At 36.0% G+C, this 27785-nt stretch overlaps 1 protein-coding gene and 1 long non-coding RNA gene across 2 annotated transcripts; one reads left to right on the top strand and one right to left on the bottom strand.

Annotated features, from left to right (window-relative positions):
• LOC128547480 (guanylate-binding protein 1-like) lies at positions 1-27603 on the top strand. The gene is made up of 5 exons (XM_053520410.1): positions 1-200; positions 741-868; positions 9836-9945; positions 26549-26962; positions 27329-27603. The coding sequence occupies exons 1-4, from the start codon at positions 83-85 to the stop codon at positions 26832-26834; spliced, it is 642 nt and encodes a 213-aa protein (XP_053376385.1). The 5' UTR covers positions 1-82; the 3' UTR covers positions 26835-26962; positions 27329-27603.
• Positions 6345-8732, bottom strand: LOC128547481 (uncharacterized). Its single transcript, XR_008366579.1, has 3 exons — positions 8423-8732; positions 8055-8164; positions 6345-6434 (listed from the first exon to the last, which is right to left on the bottom strand). It is a non-coding gene; the product is annotated as an uncharacterized LOC128547481 (long non-coding RNA).
• Positions 27604-27785: the final 182 nt, after the last annotated feature.

Raw genomic sequence — 27785 nt, 5'->3', positions numbered from 1 at the left:
CTGGAACCCTAACGACCTGGAGGTATTCCGACGGCCTTTGTGTCTTATAAGTGCGGATGCATCAAATGTGTTAAAGCTGGAAATGGGGACCATTGGGCAGATAGAAAAAATCGACTGGCCATTGGTAATTGTGTCTGTTGTCGGGCTTTACAGAACTGGAAAGTCTTATCTCATGAACCGCTTGGCTGAGTCAACTAAAGGTACACGTTTCCTATAAAATAAACGTATTTTATACTTTGCATCGATGATCCCATTTTACATACGATAACAGTATATGAAAAAAAAACGTTTTATTATGAGATAAAGAGATAGATGAGTTAGATTGCAACCAACCTAGCTCAGTGTTGTGCCCTATCATCTTGAGAAAGCCTTGCTTGAGATATCGATCCATTTTGTACACATACTATACACGTTAAGATTGTTTATGGTGATATATTTCCCGAGAAATTGAGAAACAATACGAACACTGAAAAGTGCATTGCACGAAAATACGATGCATTCATACCGTGTAGATTTTTCAAGTTCATTACAAATACAGTATTTTCTCAATATATATACTAAAAAAACAACTTATATGTATCCCAATCATCACATGCCGGTCTTCCGTTTATGTGCATATGTAAAGTAACATAGGTAATGCAACATCGGCATTTTTACACGAAACCATAATATGCTGCAAGTTAACTTACACCTTGATTTACCTATCACAAATCGTTTTCAACGATTTCTATTTTATAAAGGATTTGCCTTGGGAGATACTATCGAATCAACAACAAAAGGCATTTGGGTTTGGTGTAAAATCCATCCTGAAATGCCAAACACAGTTTTGCTACTGCTGGATACCGAAGGACTTGGAGACGTTGACAAGGTATGATCTCTTTTAAATATAACTTGTAGAAAAACAGTCGTTTTAAGAATAACACTAACAAGAATCACTTTGCCAAAATGTGTACTAGAGATTCGAACATCACTGACCCTGTATACTGAAACGAATGTTTTGAGTGGAACCCACATCAATATCCATATGGGGTTCTCCCCTGTCTAACTCTGGTCAGGGATAACCGTATATATTTCAAGAAGAGTTCATTAGTTTACTAGTATTTTACGTTACTAGAGGATGGACAAAATAGTTTCAGAGTTTTCTTGTGTCAGATCAAGCAGTTTGATGTGATTGTTGTTATTAACGATTTGAATGATAAAAGAATGAAAGGGATCTGGTTGGAGTCCAAAATATGGTAGACTAAAGTTTGGTTTATAAGGTGGTAACCAGTTTATTCTAGAAAATAGAAAGAAAGCCCCTTGTCTACTATGTAAAAGGTAATAACACTTTGAAACTCGAATTAGGAAACTATAGTTCTATCTGATCAGGAGAAATCCGAGCTCAGTCATAGACCACTTAAGACTCTGAACAATAATTTGATGTACACTCAATGACTATAAAAATGCCTCTTCTATATTTGACAATTATTTCGTTCTTGCAACATGTATTCAGTTATTTTAAATTCCTTTAGTTTTCATAAAATCTGACCCGATGTTGTGGTCCCTTCAGGATATCTGAAGCGGGACGCTTGTCGCTTGTTTCACATGCAGCCATTTTGAAGTCGATAACGAACTCGTGTACAACATAATATCAAATTTGTTCGACATTCATTAAATCAAAAATCCTTTCATTAAAGTTATAAAACTGTTCAAAATCACCGTTAAAAGAAAGCAAATAACTTTGTAGAAGTCTAATGAACAAATTCGCCCGTTAGTTTGACTTGGATGGCGGGTTCAACGAAGACAGTGTCACGTGACAAAAATTTTAATACGTCAATACAACAATGGCTGATTGGCCGTGATAGGATATGTGTAAAGACGGCGGATAAATGTAGAAATTAAAAAAAAATACATTTATGTTATCAAATTACGCCTTTTGTTCAGTAAAGGTAAAGGCAGTATACCGGAAAATGCGAAACAAATGTGCTAGACATGTTGTTGTTGTGTTTCTTAAAATAGATTTAGCGTGGCTCTTTGTACGGTCCCGTACGAACAATCATTTCATCAACATCTGCATGATAGTCCCCACAGTCAATAACTGACTATGACTGGGAGGCGACTGTATATTCGACACTTTGATGATAAAGCCGCTATTTAAAGTACAAATTAGTGTGCAATATTAAAATCAATACTACTGTATTACAAGTTACAGGTTAAAAGATGATAAAGACATACATTTCAGGTTAGAAGATCAGTAATCTAGGCCACTCCTTAACTCGTTAAGAGTAGCACTGGATTTTACATGATGTGGTAGGTTGTTCCAGAGTCTAATGGGTCTAGGAAAAAAAGTTCATGTGATAATGGGTGCGAGAGGAGGGAATGTGAAAGTTAATGTTCTAGATTCTAGTAGGTACTGGTGATCTTCAAAAACAATGGAATGATTGATTTTATAATTTTATATAAAATGATTAGGGATGTGAAATTTCTCCTTGTTTCTAACGTTTGCCACTTATTAATATAAGTAACGTGGACATGCCTGTGATGCTTCATCTACAGTCATATAGTTGATTTGAACATATCTGGCTGCAGCCGTACTCTTTCAATTTCATACGTTAGACTTTGTTCCCATGAATGCCGAACAGTTGAACAATATTTCAGTTATGGGTAAACATATGTTTTATACGGAATTTTTTTAATTTTTATATTTAATATTTGTTTGATCATTTCTTTTCATGTATTTTAGGGTCTTGTTTGCCTTGTTTAATACAATTTGAAAGTGATTTCCAGCTGAAGTCCTTACACTGATGCTTCGCCTGAATATTTAGCCTTTCTTATAGTTTTAAATTCATGGATATGTTGCTTATAGGGAAAAGCAATATTTTTTCTTTCTTTCTTTCTTTTATATCCTACTCACTTCGCATTATCAGAATTAAACTCCATGGATCAGGTCTTTTTCCAAAGTTCTAATTCATGGAGGTCCTCCTGGAGAGTCTCACAATCATGCATGATATTTTTAGTGAGATAAACTACTGTATCATCAGCAACGAGTCTTACGCTGCTTTTAAGTGAGTCTGGCAGGTCCCTGTTATGTTAGAAAAAGGCAAAGTCAAAGGACATACCCTTGGGGTACCAATGACACCACAGATATACTCTGATTGGTGACCTTTTGTGTTCGTTTTTAAGGAAAGATTTAATCTACATGGATGTTTTATCTGTCTATACCTAATGAAAATAGCTTGTAGACCAAACAATTGTGATCGACTTAGTCAAACCCTTTGCTAGAATCCATTACTATTAGGTCTATTTACTAGCTACAAGGTGATAAAACATTCTTGACTAAAACTAATTAACTGAGATTCACAAATGTGCTTTGAGCGGAGGCCATGTTGGAAGGAATCAAGCAAATTTTGTTATCCAGATGATTCATAATATTTGATACTAAAACATGCTCCATCAGTTGGAAGCAATGCAAGTAAGAGAATAGGCCTGTGATTGCTAGCTTTGCTTCGTGGGCCCTTACAGTGGCAACGCCAGCCGTCCTCCAATTTTGTGGAACACTGCCAGCACCAAGTGAAGACATGTAAAATGTTATTTCCATTTTACATAGGTGTGGGCGGACATTGGTGTTTTAAGATGCTACTTTTACTTTTCTATTGTTTGTTTTGACATGCCTTCTGATGAATCTAAGTGAAATATTTGCTTTTGATGTGATGTTATCAATATGATTTGACTAACTGAGATCTTTACTTAGTGTGAAGCCCAGGTATTTAGCAGCGTCTCTAGTTTTTTGTGCTACATTATGGTGTGCTTAATTGTAGATGATAGGTTTTTTCTTTCGAGTAATCCTTAATACCTCACACTTATCTGGATTTAACTCCATACATAATGTACAGATATACTGTGATGATATATGGATAGTGAATACGGCTCTACCGCATGAATAATGAATAATGAAGTAAGATAATACATAAGATACAGATATAGATAGATGGATAGATAGACAGACATACAGACATACACTCTCCGAATATTGTCAATAATTATTTCCAGTCTTATCAACCGAAATATGAAGGAAACAGTAAAAACATATTATATGATGATTAAACAATGATGTGAACTTCTATAGATGACAGTTTGTATTATTAACGTTTACAATCATTGTTTTATTTATATCATACGATGACATCAATATTTCACATGGACATAAAATTAGCTTTTTTCATATTTCAAATCACTTCTTGTTTATGTGCGACTAAAGATTAAAGAAAAGTAAAGAAATCGGTTGAGAATATAGAGAGTTTGAGATTTCAACCTTCGCCTTCCCCTTCAACGTCTCTCATATATATTAGGGGTAAAACGTCACCGATATGCGTGTATTTTATTTATATCAGACGTTGCTACTAAAGTTTTCCATGTAACATCAAGATAGGCAAAGACTTCTCTTTATTACTAGTATGTGAAATAAAAAGCTTAGTTTTAGGATTTCTGCTTATTAAGTTATTCGATTATCCATATGAATAATTAGACTAAATTAGATTCGTAAGACTATCAATAAGTATAAGAATAATGAAGTTTTGTATGGCTAATAATTTTACCCAAAATACATTGAATTGAACCTGGAAGTATGAAGTTATCAACTGATTTTGAGAAACTTTGAGATTTTGTTCCAACTTTAACTTCTACGGCATATTTGTGTCCCCAGGCGGTATCGATTATACCAGATGGGTTTTTTTGTCGTATGAAGTAAAGTTTTGAACGTCCGAAGATGAGATATCACGAAAGTCAAAACTTCAGTCTTTTCATATCTACCCTGTCCACATACTCGGCATCAGAGACTGAAATCTGGATGGAGGCACATGGCATGACAGTCATTTTACTTGAAAAATGAATAATAACGCGCGATTATTATTTCGTGGAACATTTTATTTTCACTTCCAACTAGAATCAATTCGTTTCTCTCGGACACTTAATACGACATTTGCGTTTTAATTATTAATTTAAAATGGTACTAGTAAGACGTAAAAGTCTTTTGAAGTATCATACAATTTCAGATCTATGTTATCATGATGCGAGAAGTTTCCTGTTAGCCATATGGGATAACTCAATTCCTTACAACATGCACGGACCCAGAGCCTGGCAGATGGCATTGTCGGTCAACCCCCCCACCCCCCACCCTTTGATTCTTACATTTTGCAAAGGTCTTGAAACTCGGTGTGACCCCCCTCCCTCTTCCCCCCACTGAAATGGGTGACCCCCACCCCCTCTTTAAAGCTGGTGTCCCTATTACCGAAATTCCTGGATCTGCACATGCTTTACTTATGAAATACTATATTCAAACAAATACGTGTATATACCCACCTGTTACTTTGTACGACAATTTTCGTCTCCACCTATTATTTCTTGACTGTTTCGCTAGACATTTGGTGACTTGCCACGATGATAGTGTGCTGTCTGAGAGTTTGGCATAATACAGAGTCATACAGAGTGTCATGATGCCAAAACGTATGATATCACAAGAGAATCTTACATTTGTTTCAAATCGCTTGTTAAGTGTATTCATAAATTGTGTATATTGGCTCATGTTATCAATATATCTTTTAAAAGGTTAGATTTTCATCAGGTACATTGTTTATGAGAGTCTACAAGTAAAACGCGTCTTTTAAGGAATTCGATGCAAAAAGTATCAAATCAAAGTAAAAAAAGAAGAAGAAAAAACAAGAAAAACCATGGAATACTAGTAAACAGCATGACGGATGAATCTGTCCTTTATATTTTATGGTCATGCCTTTTGTATTTGCTTTATGGCATATATTTAACTAAACTTCAAAGTATTTCGAGAAATGCATTTGAAATAGTTGGTGTCTCATGTTTTTGTTTAAAAAATACTAACCAGTGTATTATCTCTCAAGTACAACTTCAACAATAGAATACGTTGATATGACTATCATTTTTATTTACTCTCGTGTATGATTTACAATCGTGCAGTGCATATACTGACATCATTTTATATAAAACCTAGATGTTCGGAACAATATCAACGAGTTTTTACATTGTTCACATTGTGTGTGTGTGTTTTTTTATCGTTATCGCACTAATATCCATGCGACGATTATATTAATTGAAATGCTTTTATTTAATTTTCATTTTTAAAACCTCTTGTAAAAGTCCTGCCCTTTCGGACAATTGATATCAAAATGCACGAAAAAAAAAAGATCATAATTGTAGTATTGTGCATACATATAAAGGGAGACAACTACTCCGGTCTTATCTTGATTAGACATTGTATTACATGAGTTATCTTTATTGCGTACTCTTCTGTAATATGAGATATTAACAGTCAGTAAAATGCGCAGAATGATATGTTGTGGTAGCAGATGGTGGTTTTTTCTAGTACTTCAGACTTCCGAGCGATGTGGCCAAGTCAGACGGCTTCCGATATCTTACGAGATGCAGACCTGAAAATAAAAAGATAACGGTTTACATCTTACTTGAAGAAGAAATAAAATACATAGTAAACTTCATACAAAGCATAGATTTTTAAATCCACAAGCCACCTGAAAGATAATTTCAGCCCGCGAAAATACATGACATTTCAGCCCAAATTAGCCATATCTCCAACTGGCCTTAAAATGTTAGGGGAATGGATAGAGACAAATGGCCACTTGCATTCTGTACTCAGTTTCAAGTATTACTTGCAGAGCTGGACAAAAATACCTGTCAACCGATTACTTTTTTCACTATTTTCAACTGTGTGAGGCCTATATGACATTTGACAGTTCACGAGACGCTCAATGCTGATAGTGGCATATATGCATTTCAAGCAGTTATATGAAATGATGCCATCAAGCTTACAGTCGCATCTGCCAGAATTTCTGCAACATACCATTCTTAAACTTGTTAATCACAAACTCACATCAACAAATATTTCAAACATCAAAACTGCCTTCACTTCAAGGTTTTATCTCTAATGACAGATTTTGACCCTGGCCAATTCGAATCTGTGGCTGGAAACTACCAACTGCTACCTTAAGGACCAAGACATGCATCTCCATGGACTGTCTGGCACCTGATTCTAAGAAAATGATCTATGACAAATAAAATCTTACCAATATTTAAACAATGCTTTGTTCTTCTTGCAAATTGCACATGTCCAAACAATGTCTACAATATTGTGGATTTGGCCCCATTTTACACACATATTTCTTACTGCATCTATCTTTCTGACATTAAAAAAAGACTTACCTACTATTACATGATGGCCATAAATGTACTGTATTAGCATTGTGCACAGCCCTGCATACTTGAGGAACAGAATTAAAAGCAGCACAGCTTACTTACCCAAGACTAACTGTACTTCAAATCCGCAAGCTCAGGAAAAGCCGCCCCTGTTTACAAGTACTTTTTCATATTACCTTACATACAGTAAGTATAAAATAGCTTTAAATAAATATTTTACAATGCACTTTTGTTGTTGTTGTTGTTGTTGTTGTTGTTGCCAAACTTACCTATTTTAACGAATTCGAGCAATCTCCCAGTACATCTCCGAGAAACCGTATCTTCTCTTAATTAAAAACAAATATCTGCAAATGTTCCCTCACTCCAGGACCTTAAATGCACCCAAGATGTATCCACTCTCAACACTTTTCTTCTGTCGTCATGTCCTGACACCGATAAAGCCACAATAGAAATTTGTAAGAACTAAAATCATACCTGCCACTCGAGAAATATCTTCGAAAGAAATATCCCACAGAATCCAGTTCCGAGCCTTGTGAAACAGCCATGTGTTTTACAAAATGCCAAAAAGTTGCACCTTATTTCCTTTAAATAGTCCTTCTTCCTTTAAAAATTTGATATAAACTACAAAAGAAATGTGTTTCCCGCTAGAAATTTAAGAAAACCCTACACTACAACAAAAATAAGATTTACTTACCCGGTAAAATCAGAGTTACCTCCCCTTAACTTCTACCATATCAAACAACATCTGTCTATGTTATGAATCCATTCAGCTCGGATTTTTAAATAACACATACTGGAGAGCTTGAACAACACAAAAGAAAGCATGAAATAGTACTTACAAAAATTGACAAATGTCTTAAGGTAGCAGATGGTGGTTTTTTCTAGTACTTCAGACTTCCGAGCGATGTGGCCAAGTCAGACGGCTTCCGATATCTTACGAGATGCAGACCTGAAAATAAAAAGATAACGGTTTACATCTTACTTGAAGAAGAAATAAAATACATAGTAAACTTCATACAAAGCATAGATTTTTAAATCCACAAGCCACCTGAAAGATAATTTCAGCCCGCGAAAATACATGACATTTCAGCCCAAATTAGCCATATCTCCAACTGGCCTTAAAATGTTAGGGGAATGGATAGAGACAAATGGCCACTTGCATTCTGTACTCAGTTTCAAGTATTACTTGCAGAGCTGGACAAAATACCTGTCAACCGATTACTTTTTTCACTATTTTCAACTGTGTGAGGCCTATATGACATTTGACAGTTCACGAGACGCTCAATGCTGATAGTGGCATATATGCATTTCAAGCAGTTATATGAAAATGATGCCATCAAGCTTACATTCGCATCTGCCAGAATTTCTGCAACATACCATTCTTAAACTTGTTAATCACAAACTCACATCAACAAATATTTCAAACATCAAAACTGCCTTCACTTCAAGGTTTTATCTCTAATGACAGATTTTGACCCTGGCCAATTCGAATCTGTGGCTGGAAACTACCAACTGCTACCTGTATTTTTTGATTGACTTTACGAAGGTTAAATCCTGTTTATAGGCTTCGAGCCGTATTACATAGTGTCACAACAGTACAATAATTACGGATAAATTGAATGGGCGGATTAAAAGAAGTAAGGTTCATTCTAAAGTTTGAAATCTCAAGGAATTTTGATCGAACTTCAACTTCATACGTTAACTTCGCAAGAGACGTTGAAGGCGAAGGCGAATGTTGAAATCTCAAACTCTCTTATATCAGTTGAATGACTTCAGTACAATGGAATACGAAATTGCCATACGATTAGCTACCTGCGGGCTAGTTATTTCACTATTCATACGGGACCGTACAATTAGCCACTTCCTTTAGTTTCCGACTCCTTACGGAGATGTTACGGACGTATCCGAATTATGGCGGTTATCCCTTGCTGTAGAAAAATGACCTTCCTATTCCATTCGCTACAGGATCTTATCAGGCCAGAATGTTAACTATAAAATCAGTATTGACTTTCATTCTTCTCAAAAGCTGGCGTTCCTCAAAATATTTTGTAAAAAAGGCTTTAAAGAGAACCCCAATTATATGGGTATGTGAGAGTGACCAAAATTAAACTGGACAGGCTGCGGCTCTAGGGTTCCGTCTTTGACATCACTATTTACGTTCGCGTGTTACAACGTAAAAAGCAATACACCCTTTTATCATTGAACAAACAAACCAGTTTGTTTACCTCTTAACAGTATAACGATTTATCCAATGACAAAATCCGAATCTTTATATATCCGAAGAAAACTTATCCGGACATGCACTTAACGAGCGGTATTTTCGCTTCGTTTCGCAAGAAAATATACCAACCTTATTTATAATGAATATCTCATAAATATCTCTTACAAAACTATACTTCCATCAAGTTTTACATACGCATTGATGGGGCATTTATAAACTCATTGAGTGTAGGCATACATATCCATGACCATATTCAAAGAGCAAACATACACTCACACGAAAGATGTTTTGTCGCTAAAATGTCATCAGCATTGTCATAAGTTATCTAGGATACCAATAAGATGTTGTGCTATATACGACTGCTATTAAATGAATAATACAAATCTTTTTATACGACAGGGCGACCCCAGTCACGACAACAAAATTTTCACCCTGGCGACACTTCTGTGCAACTGTCTTGTTTATAATATGAAGGGTGCCTTCGATCAGGATGCCGTTAACAAGCTAACGTATCCTTTCATTTATGCTTTTTAATATTATGATAAATAATCTAAGGTACACTTTGCGTAATGAAAAACATATTCAGCATAAAATGTAGTTATAGATATTCTGTTTTTTACTGTAATTTTGATCATTTCATTGTTTTTTCTCGTAATTAAATTGATAAGAAAAAACATTTGTAAGTACACAATGCTGCCAAAGAGATAGCGAACTGGACTGAAAGATTGTCGCTATGAGAAGTAATGCAATAAGCAATAATCCCTACCACATCCTGTGTCGGCTAAAGTAGATCATTATTATCAGTGAATGAATTTACAGGTCTAGAAATGACTGGAAACAACAAAAGTAACGAAAGTACGGATCACCTCTTAAAACCACAACGCGACATGCAAGATGTCAGTAGTGCCAAATACATATAACTGCATTGCTGTACGGACTCTTGGTTTGTAAAAACATAAAATTTCAAATGTAGTTACAATTTTGTAATATAACGGCATTATTCAAATAATATATACTATAGGATATATTTGTTTTTTAGAAATACTTTAGAAGAAAGTTGTTAAAGAAGATATACAGCTACAGACCTTCCTTCAAAATGAATAATTACTGTAAGTAAGATCCAGCTTAGAAACAATAAATGCGTTGTGTCAGTTCGTATCTGTATCTGTATTCTGAATCTCTTGATAGCATACAGAACAATAACAACAAATCGTAACGTCGGAAGTGACGTCATAAACGCGATAAGACGTAACACTACAATACTTTTAAACGTTTCTATCTCGCGGACATACTAGGGGGTGGGTAGGGGGCGCGAAATGTTAGATAATGGTAATGTAATGTGTAAATTGTAAGTCTTTGATAGGAAAATAATGATTTAAATGCTTAAGTTAACAAATGTAAAGTCTCCGATATCACATGCATAATTTCAGGTATTAGCATCATGTAAATACCAGTTAAAGTCACTATGATTGTGACAGGAAAGGCCTTACCGGCGACAGTAACCATCAGAACAAATCAACACCCTTTACAATATTTACAAATTTATTTACATAAGATGATTATTAACAATGCATAGATGATATGAAAAAAAAACTGATTATAAGAAAAAAAAAAATCAAAGTTCAGTATCTCCGGATACAAAAGATCTTACAGTTCCATTCTAAAGTGACGTGTCACAGTTCTTTAATTTAATTGCGAACTTTAAGTAGCACAAACAATATCAAAACGTATCTTGAAATAAAGTCCCTTTAAACCGTGAATACGTTGATTCCGTACTGGCTCCCTATGGTGGTAGGTGATTGCATCCCTGAGCTGACTTCAGAGGATAACAAAAATCAGCGTCTTTGCGGTTTACGGCACAACCATGGGACGTAAGCTCTGCGCTGGGAATATCACATCCAGGCGAGTGAAGACAAGTGAACCTCGGGCATTGTACTTCCGGGTTATGACATCACCAGGAAAATCGTCTGGCGGAAGAAGCTCGATCGAGCATAAATTTCTAGCAAGAAAAGTTAATCAGACATAGATTCGTCTATAATGTCGGAAGGTGGTGTGCCCAAGGCATATCTAGTCCAGTCTATTTAAAGGGTAATGTCCCGCCAAATACTAAATTTCATGGGATTCACGGCCTATGCGTAAACTCTTGACTATTTGTATTTCCACGGGATTCACGATATAGCCGGGGAATCTAACTACTTTGGCGCGGATTGAAATTGACAATTTGAGGCCCATTATAGTGGTTTTGGGGATAAAAACATAAATTACTGAAGTTTATAAAATATCAACTTTCTTGTTACTGAACAGAATTTAATGAAATTTACGTGGAAATTTAAGTTATGAAATACAGAAAAACATTAGAGGTATTTTGTGCATGAAATCTGACATTTACCTCAATAACTCAAAAAATTACAAAAAGATGATGCAATACCTGCATTTATACTACAGATAAAATAAGGCCCGTATGTCAATTTGTGACAATGATTTATACGCGTTATTTCACAAGAATGTATGAAATCTAATAAGAGTTATCCATCGTATTAAATTAGTCTAAATCAACTGTATCAAAACATTCTCACATCGTATCAGTGTCATTTTTTACGAATGATGTATATCACATCTACAGTTTTGTTACTTCCACAGGGTAGAGTTTTACTATAATTGGTCTATTAGTAATACCATTGTCTGTTCTAATTTTCGCTGACCGAACCAGTCCATCTCTACCGGGCACGAGTTCTTCTATGACTGCCAACTTCCATTGTGCACGTGGAACTTCATCATGAACTTGTACAACGTCGCCTACCGCTATGGATTGTTTGTCCCGCCCTGATGTACGATGTTGCTGTCGGATAGCAGTAAGATATTCGTGTCTCCATCGTTTCCAGAAGTCTTTTATCATCTTAATCTGGATCTTGGCTTGTTTATTAATGTCACGGTGACCACCAAGGATTGAACTTGCGACTGTTTCATCTTTAGGGTCGTGATACGGTAATGTTGTAATGCGTCTGCCATATAGAAGTTGTGCTGGTGTGAGTGGTTCTGAATTCATACCGGAAGAGACGTATGTTAGAGGCCAGTCATTCATAACGGCTTCTATTTCGGTAACTACCGTCTGTAGCATGTCGAAGTTAACGTAAGAACGACCAAGAGTCTTCTTCGGTGCTGTCTTGGTAGGCCCGATTAATCTCTCCCACCAGCCGCCAAACCATGGAGCGCGCTTGGGTATGAACTTCCACGTGGTTCCTTGACTGTACTTTCTGTGACTCGAACAGACGTCTTATATAGTTAGAAGCAGCCATGAATGTTGAAGCGTTGTCGGAGATCATGACCTGTGGCAGAAAATTTCCGGCTGGTGAATCTCTTAAAAGCTTGAAGAAAGGATACTTACTTCTGACGTATAGTGCGCCTGTGAAGTCCACACCTGTTAGTGTGAACGGTACTGTATCTTCTACTCTACATCTGGGTAAGGGAGGTGGATCAGGGGATGCATATGACTTCCCAGTTACCTTTCTGCACGTGACACATCTTCGAATGATTGTCTTTACACATTGACGAATGGCTGGGATCTGGCGAATTTAAGTAATAGTAGAATCAACGCCCGCATGTAGCACTCTCTGGTGGCAATCAAAAACAATCAAATGGGTCAAGGGATGCATTGATGGTAACAGGTATGGAAATCTCGAACTCTCGGCCAGCGGCGCGTTGTGAATTCTACCTCCACAGCGGACTCCACCATCATTGTCGATGAATAATCTTAGTTGTTTGACACGTTGTGATTTACTGGATCTCATGTTGATAATTTCTTCCTGGTTAGTAATGGTTTGACAGTTTATAAAAAACAAAGACAAATATCAAACAGGGAATGCCACGTACCAAAAACGCAGCCTCCCCAAAACGAAACCCACAGCACGCAGACGTGCACACCACAAACACACACATACACAAAGCCAACACACGAGGACAAAACGAACAAACAAAGGAACACAGTGGGGCACCGCCTTGGAACGGTTTATGGTGCGCACCAAACCTCACTTTTACCCCCACCATGTTCCAAAGACATGGGACAGTGTAAATAAAAGTAATCCCCTCCAGGTGAATCTCTAACACACGTAATGGAAACAAAAAGGCATATAAATACATAAAAAGCAAACCTTTAGAACCAAAAACGTATGTACTCAATGCCTTTTCAGAAGACAGAGCAACAAGAGAAACAACCTTAAGGGCCCGACGAAACAGGCCAGAACACAGATATCAAAACAGTTCAGTCCTGGTAGGATTTAAAAACTGCTTATCATAGAGTCCTCCCCCACTTCCGACACAATCAAAGAGGGAAGCGTAGTGTCCAACTGTAAACGGGTTGAACACTAAACATGCGGTATGTCTCAACACAGTTGGGTCGTAACCTCTTTTAATAAAACGTTTTATAATTTTACCAAATAATTTGGAACATTACCATGACCCAAGATCTTACGAAGTATGTAAACCACATCCCCATAAAAAACGGGTTTAGAAATACCTTCTCGCAGAAGTGTCTTTAAATTACTATTGAATTTTAAAACTAAATCAGAATTATAAACCATGTTCTCTCTGCGTATGTAAGTTTACTGTAGGACAAGGGTTCGAGTCGTCTGCTAGAATGTGTGCAGTTATGTATAAATCTCATGACATATGCTGTTACACGTAATAGCTTCTGGAATGTGCTGAATCTGTTGATATCAATAACTTGATGAATGCCGGGGGTAAACGCTGGTTCCGTAGGTACAGTCGTGGGATTAGCACCGGAGGTGTCGTGCAAAGTTGTGAGTACTGAAGATTCATTCGTACTCCATGTAGGCCAATTTGAAGGGTCGTTTATCCACGGTGGTCCATTCAGCCATCTTTCGTTCTCTGCATATTGCTTAGCTGTAATTCCTCTGGTAAGTAGATCAGCGGGGTTTGAGTTGGTGGGTCAGTATTTTTATTTGCTGTTCTTTGTAAGTTCTTTCACTTTATTAACTCTGGTTTGGACAAATCGTGGTAAGGGTTAGCTGTTTCCAACCTGTATAAAACGATTTGGCTATCTGACCAGAGGTAAATACCTATGTGCCGAAGTATCTTCTGTATGTGGTTCGCTAATCGAGCACCAACTGTAGCTGCCATTAGTTCTAGTCGTGGTAGCGTAAGTTTCTTAAGTGGTGCTACACGATTCTTCGACATGATAAGTGATGATTATTGTCCCTTGCAGAGGTATGCTGCAGCTCCATATGAAGACTAGCTTGTGTCTACGAACACATTTAGGGTGAGGGGTAAAGTGTCTGCTCCTTTCTGGGATTTCTCGTCTGCGGCAGGGATTTCAAAGTAACATCGTCCGTATTTGATTGTGGATATGGTATTCAAGTCATTCACAAGGTTTTCCCATCTATGTTGTATGTCAGATGGTAACTGAGTATCCCAGTCGAATTTCTCTTGCCAAATGTGTTGTAACATAATTTTAGAACGTACCGTAACCAGACTAACCAGGCCTAGCGGATCATACAATCTTGACGCTTGTCGCAAAATTTCACGTTTTGTTGTAATGGCTCTGATTGGTGTATGTGTTGATTGAAACATCAGCATATTTCTTAGTCGTTGGCTGTTAGAATTCCACGAGCGTTGATTGAAGTTATCAGACGACAGCAGAACGCGCGCATCCTGGGAGTAAGCTAGCGCCTGGTTCTCATCTTCGAAACTTGACAGGATGTTGTCTACATACAAGTCTCGTTTCAAAATGTTACTGACCTATACATCACTGTGGCTTTCTAGATGTTTCAAGAGTGTCGAATTTAGAATGAATTGGGAACATGTTGCGCCGAAAAGAATTGCCTTGAACCTGTATGTGAACAAAGTACTGTTGGGATCTTTGGGATCGCTCAGCCATAAAAACCTCGTGACATCTCTGTCTTTTTCTGCTAGTTGTATCTAGAGAAAGGCTTTTTCTATGTCGGAAGATACGGCGTGCTTGTGTAACCGGAACGCATCAAGATGCGGGTAATGTCAATGAGCTCGGGTGGGGTCGATTTTAGACAATCATTATGACTGGACTGGCCATGTGACTACAGTCATATACTATGCGTATCGGTGTAGTAACAGAATCTTTCTTAACTCCGTGGTGCAGGATGTAGTGTATCTGGTGTTGTGGTACGATAGTTTCATCAACCATCTCAATAAAACCTCTCGTCTCCTGATCTTTGATAATTTCTCCATACTTCTGTAAGATTTGTGGGTCTTGACGTAGACGCTTGATGACCTTTTCAGTACGTTTCCTCGTTATGTCATAATTAGTGGATAAAGTCTCATGATCATCTTTCCAAGGTAGTTTTGCTGTATAACGTCCATTGCTATAGGTTATAGAATCTCGCATGTAATCCTCTAAGTAGATGTAGACTTATTTTCTTCATGTTTTGAAATTCCCAGAGACTCAAGCCTCTAAAATCTCTCAAGATCACAGGGGTCTGTTGGTGACGTAAGAACGTTAAGCATATGGTGCGTGGGTCTTCCTTTTTTGAAATTCCTAGAGACTCAAGCCTCTAAAATCTCTCAAGATCACAGGGGTCTGTTGGTGACGTAAGAACGTTAAGCATATGGTGCGTGGGTCTTCCTTGTGCGGAAACCGAAAGTTGCTGGAATGTGGATACCGGTAGCGGACCTGACAGAAGATATCCAATTCTTGAATGTACCGCAGTTGGATCGTTCCCTCGGAACACTGTCTTGAACTATTTTCCAATAAGAATATGCACCAATCAGCAACGATATCTCAAATACTTTGTCATTTGTAACTGGATGAGCAAGTTTCAAGCCGCGTAAACATGGTAGAGATGAAATGTTCTGATTTACATTGCGTAACGGAACAGCTGTTTTTGGCACAGTCAACACTTCTATGTCTACTTTTTCTTTATCGTCTGTTATAAGAGGGAGATAGTTCCCTTGGTCATATTTCGAACTTGCTGGCTGGTATCACCGAAAGACGCTAAATGTAGTACCTCACTTGCAGTCTAGGGAAGATGTAACTTTTCTGCCAACACTTCAGTAATAAAAGAACGCTGAGCTCCCTCATCAAAAAGAATGTTTGTCACTAAGGAAACACTGGAAGTACATGCCTGGGCTAAAGCTGTCTTGAGAAGTATATCCGGTCTGGAATTAGTTGTTGAATGTAGAGTTGCTGTATCGGGTTGGGATACGACGTCGGGCGTAGCTGGTACTGTGAAACTTGCAGCGTCGGGATGTAATGAAGATTACTTTAAATGTTTATCACCGATACTTGAATGATGTTTGCACTGACAGTGACGACATCTATTTCTGGAACGGCACGACAATACTTGATGTTTCAGTTAAACAGTTAAAACACAGATGTTCTTTTTTCACTACAGCAATGCGCGACTCGTATGACGTGAAATTTGTGCACTCGTTTAGAGAATGTTCATCGTTACAGAAGGGGCACACTTTTTTGTCATTTTTCTTGTAATGATCGTTTCTATGTCTGTTGCTGGGTTGTTTCGGCTTTGATCTGGTTCCAGCAAAGAGTAACGCTGTAGGTTTGTGTGCTTCCGACACTTCCATTGTTTCACTTGCTTCCAGAAAAGAAATTTCTTTAGATAAAGCTAATCTCAAGTCTTGTAAATTCCAACTCTGACTACCATATTTACGTGCCATGTTTCGTTTGATCTCACCAGGTAATTTTTCCAACATACTGGTATAAGTAAACTACCGTATGCTTCTTGTGATTGTCCAAGGGATTCCAAACCTCAAATAAAAGTTTCCATTTTATCATAAAAACATTCTAAACTCACCACACTGTTGTCAGGTTTTGCAAGTTCCAGCAAAGACTGCATGTACGTATGAATAATCTTCTGAGGCTTACCGAAACATTCTCTGAGTAGACCCACTGCCTTGGAATAGTTAGTATTCGTCAAAGGAAATCCGTCAATACATCGTGAAGTTGTACCTTGAACCAGAGATTTCCGATAGTTGAACTTCTGAACATCCGATAACGAAGCATTCAGATGAACCGATGACTCAAAAGAGTCCCTGAAAGTTTGCCAGGTGGTTAGATCTCCATCAAAGGTAGGAAAAGTCAGTTTCGGAAGCTTGTGTTGAAAAAAAGTACTCGAACCTGCATGACGCGGTAATGCTGCGTTTTCTTCATTATCCACGAAACTATTGTTTGTAACGTCTTGACTATGCTTGCGAGAAGTGTCACGTAATTTCTGAATTCTGAGATCTAAGTCTTTTGAATACCCTTCACTTTCTACAATTTCAGTTTTTCAGTTTCTGCGACATCACACTGGTTTACTATCTTCTCATTCAAACCTTTGATTATCTCAGCTTCCTCTGTCAAATAGTCTATCAGCGACATAAATTCAAGTGGCGACAAATCATCAGTTATGCTGTCTACTTTTGTCTGTACAAATCTGCGCTGACCTTCTCGTGGTTATTCAAAATAGCTGGTCACGGCACCAAAAAATGTAAGTAAGATCCAGCAAAGAAACAAAAAATACGTTGCGTCAGTTCGTGTCTGTATTATGAATCTCTTGATAGCATACATAACAGTAATAACATATCATAACGTCGGAAGTGACGTTGACGTCATAAACGCGGTAAGACATAACGTGCATACTAGCGTAATTAACACTACAATACTTTAGAACGTATCTAACTCGCGGTCAGTTACACAATGAGACCACTGTTGAGCGAAAGCATTAAAAAGAGTAAATATTTACGTTTTAAATGAATAAGGTTTAAAATAGCGAAACAATACAAAGATATTCATAGTATTTTCGTACCAAATATTGCAAGTGTTGATATGGCATTGGGACCAGTCAAACTGTTTTGATGATCATAAACTAAACGGATGTTCAACTTTACAGAATTTGTAGAACGAGCCAAGTAATCAATCTATAAACTATTGATCCCTTTTAGTAACGTGTCGTCTCGTGACACAATCAACCTCATCAACATGGAACTATGAACTGGCATTTTCTGAAAGATAAGTCCCGTACATGAACAGACCGTTTGAATCGTCGCTCCGTAGATTTGTATTATGGAATCTAACACTTGCAAGCATTTTATATATTTATATTTCAGAGATATTTCACTAAATCGATTATGTCTTTCTTCTTTTGTATAATTTTCAAGATGTTATAAAATTTAATCAAGTAATTCATGAAATCATAAAAAGCATGGCTGTAATTAAATTCATGTCGTGTTCTTGAAAAGCGTTAAATGAGTAAAGATCAATAATATTTGAGTTTTTGCCCAATGCTGAATTTTATTGTTATTTTTTTCACTGTATTCAATGTGTTTTCCCACAAAACCTTTTTGTATTGTATAGAGTTATACATTGTAATACTGTTATGTTGTCTTCAGGTTACATTTATATTTTCTAAACGGAATGTTGTATTCTTAATACACAAATAAGAAATGGAATTGTCATAAAATTACAAGTCGGAACAACAACATATTACAAGTCACTTTTATTTGTCGTCTACGTTTCGAATACATTAGCCTTCCTCAGAGTACAAAGTAAACAATAATACACGCATTATGGAAAACTAGAGGAGTTCTCTGACCTTTAGGCAAAACTACTTCCTGTATATTCATTACACACATTTGAACCAGATAAAACGGTTTTCATAGTGCTGCCATTATATTCTTCATTTGTATAAATGAAGTATATTTGCAGTGCCACGTTATGGTCTGTGGGCCAGTTTCTGAAAGTCCTCTATTTTTTTTCGATTTCGTAACCCAGAAATTAGGCAAAGGTTCATCCACTTCAGCCATTAATACATTCATTCCGGGATTGTTTTAAGACCGGATGTCGCTTTCACGTATGTCAAATAAAAATTATAACACATTTTAGTAAACCTTGTGTATGAAAATGCGGAATTCTCTCTCTTTGAAAGTATTGTTGGCTACACACGAATTCTTAACAGATTGTTTCAATACTGACTTTCAGATATTAGAGTTTTGCTTATGTAACTGTTATAATTCAATTAAAGCTTCACTGAAAACAAAGTTTTCCAAATTTTTGACGATTTCTACCAAAAATTTAGGGTCAAAAATACCCCACCCACCCGAGCAACATTTTTGCCATTTTAAATAACTCATAAAATTATCAAAATTACTATATTTTTTAATAAGACATCATCAAAATAATTGTGTTAAGTTCACAATTTTTTATATTTTTCATGAGAAAAATATGAAATATTGCAATCACTTTAGGTTATAGACAACGTGCATGCAAATGTAATACATATAAATCACATGCTGTTTCTCAATAAATCAAGCCTATTTGTGTTTCATTCAGAAAGGTTTTGGGTACCAATAATTTTCTTCTATTTTAGATGTCAAAGTAAGCTTACATGTATAATTTTAACCTTTATTTGATAAAGATACTTTAAAATGTAACATACATAACAGCCGCCACTCAAATTTTCCACCTTGAAGAATTAGCAACATTGAAAATACTCCAGCAATTGCATTTGTATGCTTTTAATTAAAATAAACTATGCACACATGACCGTTAAAAATTTTTTGTTGGACTTAACCCTGTAACTATTCTCAATTATAGGATGTCGACAAACTACAGTAAAACAACGGTGCCTCTTTCAGCATCACTGTAAAGATAGCATAGATTTAATAGCATTTTAATGGATTCTGCTTCAAAAGATAGAAATATTGATAATAAACAATAAAACTTGGGTTTAAACAGTTTGTAACGCAGTCTGAATATTTTGTCTTTCATTCAAAATAAATACAGAACGTAAGGTGTATCTAAGAATCAAATGTACGTTACCTAGGTTTTAGTTTATACTTATTTGTTATAGCTCGATTGTAATGAAAGCTTCAAGCCTTTTGAAACCACTCTTTGAGTCCGCTTCCTGGAGAAACCAATACTGGTGCCATATGAGAGGTTATGGTCGTGATCCTAGTGAGGCTCGAAACCAGAACCACTCGATTGAGCGGCCGGCACCTTATCCACTAGACCACCTCTCCTACCTAGGTTTTAAAGGTCACCTTTCAATTTTATATTTCGTATATAATTATTCTAGGCTAATACATAAATCATGCTTACTGGATTCGCAAAGCACCAACTCAGTCAGTTTTTACAGCATTACAAAGATGAAATGAATAATATATTATGAAACATACGTTACCAAGATTACACAGAACATTAAGTAACATTAAAGCTATTATAGTTTTGGGGTTTCGATGGACTTAGGCGGTTTCAAGACAGAGGATTTTATAAGTTCAAAGTTGCTGATATAATTCCTGAAGTAAATAAACACGGCACATTTTGAACTTATGGAGCATCATACATATACAGTACAACATGGGTACATGTAGTGAAACAAATGACACTTTTTGTAAAACATGCTTTTTAAAATAGTTCTGTTTCTGACCATGATGATTTTCAAATAACACTTAAAATGTGGGACGGAATTACTGAACTACGAATTCATATTACATTCCCTTAACGGAAACATAGATAAGACTCCTTGTTCATATTGTGGTATCATTATTGTCAGTTCTGCGTTCTTACTAAAATTCAATATTCTATTTTCAAAACTATTAACAAATACAAAGAAACTAGTTCGTTCAAAAATTGGTGTATTTCACTGTTACATTTTAGATTACCTTGGTAATGTAACTGTGTTTCAACCATTAAGTCTAGTAACTACCTTAATCTAATTTCGGTAACGTATGTTTCAGAACTACACAAGAGGACACATTATAACACCTATGTACACCATATGACAGAAATATACTCTAAATTTTGATATGAGAGGTTGCGTGGAAGTCACTTTTCGGTATCAGTATCAGAATAAGTTCATCATACACGTATAAATGCATATGTACATACTTACAGAGTCTGTACTATTTGCTTGGAAAACGCCAGGGGTAATTTGATATCTTCTGACATATCTGTAAAAACTCTTTTTAGTTAAGTGCTTTATTCCGTAGTAAAATCATTAAGCTACATCCTAAAAGGGATTGAAACATACGTTACTTTAAGTATTAATTACAACAATACCAATAATTATTGCTCATACAACCAAATAAAAAAAAACAGATACGATACACGTCTTTTTGATTCCAGGACTTGCTCAATTTATAGCTGCGAAGCTCTGTACTGCCTGTTCATTATGTCAAGCAAATGCATGACTACAGATATATTCATAACAGTTTGGCACTATTTCAGAGGAATACGCATTGAAAGGATTTTGTTGAATGATGTATGATATATCTGACTATTTCTATTTCAAACAAAACAGATGAAACTTTCAAGCACAACCTAAAGGTACATCAATATATATGCATCTTAAATTGCTTTGATAGGTTTAGAACTGTATATGCTCATTTCTAGGATACACTGATATATGTAACATCTATCAGGCAGCCATTCTGATACAAATTAATATTACATTTTAACTACATTCAAAAAATTTTGAATGAAAATTGAGAGTAACATGTTTAGTTTTAAAAGAAATAAAAGCAGTATTTAAATCATATTACTATTATGTCTTTTATGGTACGCATTTTGAAAATGGCGCCAGCTTGATTAAACAATAGAAGTAGTTCATATTGGTAACGTAGTTTTCAATTGAACATTATAAATCCTTTAAAATATTTAAAAAGACATAAGTGTTTGTACAATGATCTTTTTCACTACCTCAGAAGGAAGTGACAATTTCATGATATGTTCCATTCTCCATTTCTCATTATTCCACTAGGATACACTGTATATGTAACATCTATCAGGCAGCCATTCTGATACAAATTAATATTACATTTTAACTACATTCAAAATCCTTTGAATGAAAATTGAGAGTAACATGTTTAGATTTAAAAGAAATAAAAGCAGTATTTAAATCATATTACTGTTATGTCTTTTATGGTACGCATTTTGAAAATGGCGCCATCTTGATTAAAACAATAGAAGTAGTTCATATTGGTAACGTAGTTTTCAATTGAAATTATTTTAACTTCTATTACAGCAATGATTACTTAAATCTTATCCATATGTATGTTTGCAAACTTACTTTTGGCGACCAGTTTGAAAATGACAGGACAGTATCTTTATTAGATTGATCTGGATAACCAAACTTCAATCCTTGGAAACTTATTTGGTTTGTTTTATAATACTGAATATCTAAACAGTAGTAGCTCATCAATATTTGTACATGTAGCTGATTTCAGGTGGTCATTTTGTGAGCGGTAAAATCCTCTGTAACATGTTTCAATAAATTTTGGGTGATTTAATAACTACGTACAAAATGACTACTAAGAAGACCTAAGCTAGAAGAGAACTAAAGTGTGACAGGAAAGGCCGTACCGGCGACAGTAACCATCAGAACAAATCAACACCCTTTACAATATTTACAAATTTATTTACAAAAGATGATTATTTACAATGAATAGATGTGAAAAGAAAAAAAAACTGATTATAAGAAAGAAAAAAAAAAGAAAGTTCAGTATCTCTAGATACAAAAGTTCTTATACTTCCATTCTAATCTGACGTGACACAGGTCTTTAATGTAATTGTGAACTTTAAGTAGCACAAACAAAACAGCTTCTAAATTCAAAATACAGTCCCTTTAAACCGTGAATACGTTGATTCCGTATTGGCTCCCTATGGTGGTAGGTGATTGCATCCCTGAGCTGACTTCAGAGGATAACAAAAATCATCGTCTTTGCGGTTTACGGCACAACCATGGGACGTAAGCCTGCGCGGGAATATCACATCCAGGCGAGTGAAGACAAGTGAACCTCGGGCATTGTACTTCCCGGGTTATGACATCACCAGGTAAAATCGTCTGGCGGAAGAAGCTAAAATATATAACATATGGTAAAGCTACCATAGCAAAACAAATAAGTCAGGGCATAAAACTGCTCCTTTGGGTACACCATACCTCCGTAGGCTCCCATAAATAATACGTGCTACTTATACAAAATATATGTGCTACTAAGTTCAGACGTCACATGATTAAAAATACGTCACTTATTACTTCCAATTTTTACAAAAATTACTTACTTAAAAGACTAAAGTTAAAGTATGAGAAAAATATGAAAAGTATATGATGAAACATTATAGTAATGGAAATGATAAAACTGCAGCCATTATTTACAACTACAAATTAACAAAATTCAATGTAAATCAAACGTTATATGATAGTTGGCATCCAATAAAATCAAATGCCATACACTAAAACGGACATTGTATGTGTAATGCAATAGACTGGCACACAATTTCATATTACAATAATATATTACAAACATGGCACTAGACTTGCCATATAGATTTATACATAACCATACAATGCAGAATGGCGTTCCATAATTAACAAAATGTTTGACATAAGTTTTTGAAACAAAGTACTTTATAAATATCATGTTACAAATTTCAGTACAAATATTTACATCTTATATATAAATGAAACATTTTAGATTCCTCTTTCCAAATAATTTACAAAGTCTGAAAAATTTAATAAATCATCCTGACATACCGAAACTAGCTAAAATCATATGCCGAAAAGTAAATGTTACAGAATTCTGTAGAATGAACAAAAATTTATCCAAAAAAAATCGTAATGCAAAAATCATACAAAAATCTAACAAATAAATTTCTTACCTCGATCGAGCATAAATTTCTAGCAAGAAAATAATTCAGACATAGATTCGCTATAAAGTCGTAAGGTGGTGTGCGCAAGGCATATCTAGTCCAGTCTATTTAAAGGATAATGTCCCGCCAAATACTAAATTTCATGGGATTCACGGCTAAGCCGTGAGCTATGACTATTGTCATTTTCACGGGATTCACGATATAGCCGGGAAATCTAACTACTTTGGCGCGAATTTAAATTGACAATTTGAGGCCCATTATAGTGGTTTTGGGGATAAAAACATAAAATTACTGAAGTTTATAAAATATCAACTTTCTTATTACTGAAACAGAATTCAATGAAATTTACATGGAAATTTAAGTTATGAAATACAGAAAAACATGAGAGGTATTTCATGCGTGAAATCTGACATTTACCTCAATAACTCAAAAATTTACAAAAAGATGATGCAATACCTGCATTTACACTACATATAAAATAAGGCCCGTATGTCAATTTGTGACATAAAGTCATCAAAATATAAAAACTTTTGTTGCATTAACTCATATGTATAATAATTTTGGATTAATTTGAAATAGCTGTCATCTTGAATAAAGACTTATATTGCTGGATCTGCTTCCATTTTGATGTTCTCCATAGGGAACTTCCATAAAACGTTTGCGGTCGTTTTAGTTTTTGCAATACTTTCATCACTTTTACTGCACTAGCAAAGAATAGGTCTGTCAGTATGCAATTCGCCCAGAAATAAAACATAAACCATAGGTTTAGCCAACTGATATTAAAGTGTAAAGGTGTCTGAAATTTTAGTTAATTATTCATTCATTTCGTTTTCATTACTGTAAACATTAGGATTCTGTTCCTTTATAAAGGATTAAAAGTTCTAAAGATTTCCCGCATAAATATATGTACTAATGTGGTGGGTGGGGTACAACAACCCCTACTTTTTTACATTTTTATTCAGTATATAATACATATCGTAGCATTCTTTGACAACAAAAGTAAATTATTGATTATTTCAGACATTAAAAGATAAGATTTGTTATAAGAAATGTCGCATAAATGTCTCTTTTACCATCCAAATCGGCGATATCCCTATGCAATGCTAAATCGTATTTATTAGACACCAACGTTTTTAAAATCGTCATTAAATTTTACTGACATGACGCTCAGACCGACATCCACCCTTAAAAGTTTCCTGAATGATAGTATAACATCATGGTATAGCTCAACCTTTGCCTAATTTCTGGGTTACGACTTTCAAATTTTTTGGCCTTGGCCCACGGACCATTATGAGACATTGCGGCGCCAGTCAATTAACGGGGTTGGGATGTCACATGCAGATAATTTCTGAGAACATTATCATTTTTGATTTACTAAAGTGGCTTCACGGAACCAAACGATGGATACCTAATCCTGAATTTATGAATTTTAGGACGCCTCAACACCTCATAATGTAAAACTGTATCCTAAAAAAGGAAAGGGTAGATTTCTCAAAAGCACAGAGCACCACAAACACAGCCTCTGAGCCAAGCAAAGTAGGCCAACAACAAAAAGAATTTGTAACGGAAAAACATTAGAGACGGGTTGCCTCAAAAATCCAACAAGAGGGCGTGGAGGGTGGGGGAGGGGGGGGGGCGAGTATAGGAGAAAGTGGAACAAGGATGAATATTCAAAAGGGAATGCTGCGTTCCTTAATAACAGTTACCCTACAACGTAAACAACAGCAGCGCAGACACTAGTGTACAAAAGACACCCCCCCCCCACACACGCAAACTCACACGAACACGCACACACACACACGCACACGCACACACACACACAACTAACTTACATAGACAAACAGACACGTAAGATATAACAACACTGTAGGACACTGCGCCCAAGACAAACAGACGCACTTGTGAGCACACAAACGCACACACATAAGCAGGAAAAAACAACAATCGGGCACCGCCTTGGGATTCCGGCAGCCATAACCAAGGTGGGCACGACAGCTTACTCATATTAAAAGAGGAGGGGATGCCGTAACCGCTTGGCCAACGAGAAACCACTGACTCCATCGTAAACATACTAAGTGAACGGGATACATACTGAAACACTGAAAATACAACTAAGCTCACGAAGGTTGTCAGATTGAGAAATCTATGATTTCTATGATATATAACAATACAGCCAAACACCGTTTGTTTTTAGATATCCATTTTGGTCATGAATTTATAATAACTTTACTCATTAAGAGTATAAATTTGAATATACGGTTTATTTTAAGTAATTAAAACTGCCTCAATACCAACAATATTGTATTACAATAAGATAATGTTTTTTTTTTTTTATGATGCATAACTTTTTTTTAACACTTACTACTTCTTGTTGTAATATAATCGTACTTAGAAAATGATAGTTGTGTGCAGTTTTACTATGAAAGATTACAGAGGAAGTTTATTTAATATTAGTACACCTTGACAGTGAATCAAAGATTTGTTACGGAAATGGCGAAAAATATCCGATATCGCGGAGAATCATCGGAGGATAACAAAACTCTAAACCTGATTCTGCCGGACTTTGTTCTTTGTTTGAGAGATTTTAGTCTGAAATTATCAAAGGGTGGTAAAAAGATTACAGAAGATGAATATCTTGAACAAAGTCTTGCTGAGAAGAAGGGCAAAGAAGAAAAGTTCAATAAACCAAGGGAATGTATCAGAAAATATTTTCCACAGCGAAATGCTTTACACTTCCAGTGCCGGGGATGGGGACGTGCTTGAAAATCTTGAAACTCTGCAGTTTACCGATTTATCTGACAAATTCAAAGAGGCCACGATGCGGTTTGTATCGTACGTATACAGCAAACAACCTAAAGAACTGCTCACTAGCAAACCAGTCAATGGACAAAGTAAGTAAATAGAATAGTTGACAACTCGTTCATGTACGCGAAAGACCTTGCGAATTACTACTTACAAAAGTTTTCATTGGGCGCCTTAGAGATTTTAAAAGCACAAAGCTTGAATTCATTACAGAAAAATTACTATTGGGGGTGGGGGGGGGGGGGGGGGGGGTATATGTGTGCGTGCCAGCATGTATCGTTTTCTGTATATTCACCGTTTATTACCTCTCTTGAGGATAATGCATTTTATCAGTTTTCTTCCAATCGCATCTGAATTAGCGACATGTGATTTAAAAAAATTCATGCATAAAGTAACGAGTTTTTGGCTATTGTCTTATTCAATTTCTGTCAAAGACACTTTGTTATGTATTACAGTGTTTGCAATCTTGGCAACCCGTTATGTGACAGCAATTATACACGGCGCGGTTCCCGATGTGGATGATGCTTTTCTTGCTGTAGCAAAAATAGAAAATGCAAGAGTTGGTAGGGAAGCTGTAGAAATATTTGATACACAAATGAATAAGATTGTATTGCCTGTCACTGCCATATTATTGGAAAAATGCTACACGAGTGCTCAACAAAAAGCATTGAAATACTTGCGGGAAAACGTCGTACACGATAAGGATGCACAATGTGAGAATCAAGCGCAGGTAGGAATATTTCAATTTATCATCCTATTTTCAGCATCAAAATTGTTTGTGTGTCAACCGAGCTTCATGACTTATTGAAAGCTACGAATGAGCCATACATACACTGCTGTGGCGTGGATGACTGTTTTTGGGTTAAACGCCGTTTTCAGCAATAGTTCAGTTATGTAACGGCGGGCAGTTTA

This window comes from Mercenaria mercenaria, chromosome 12 (assembly GCF_021730395.1).
Source record: "Mercenaria mercenaria strain notata chromosome 12, MADL_Memer_1, whole genome shotgun sequence".
Classification (NCBI taxonomy): domain Eukaryota; kingdom Metazoa; phylum Mollusca; class Bivalvia; order Venerida; family Veneridae; genus Mercenaria; species Mercenaria mercenaria.
Note: the sequence above shows the minus strand (reverse complement) of the source record. Positions and strands in the feature narration are given on the sequence as shown.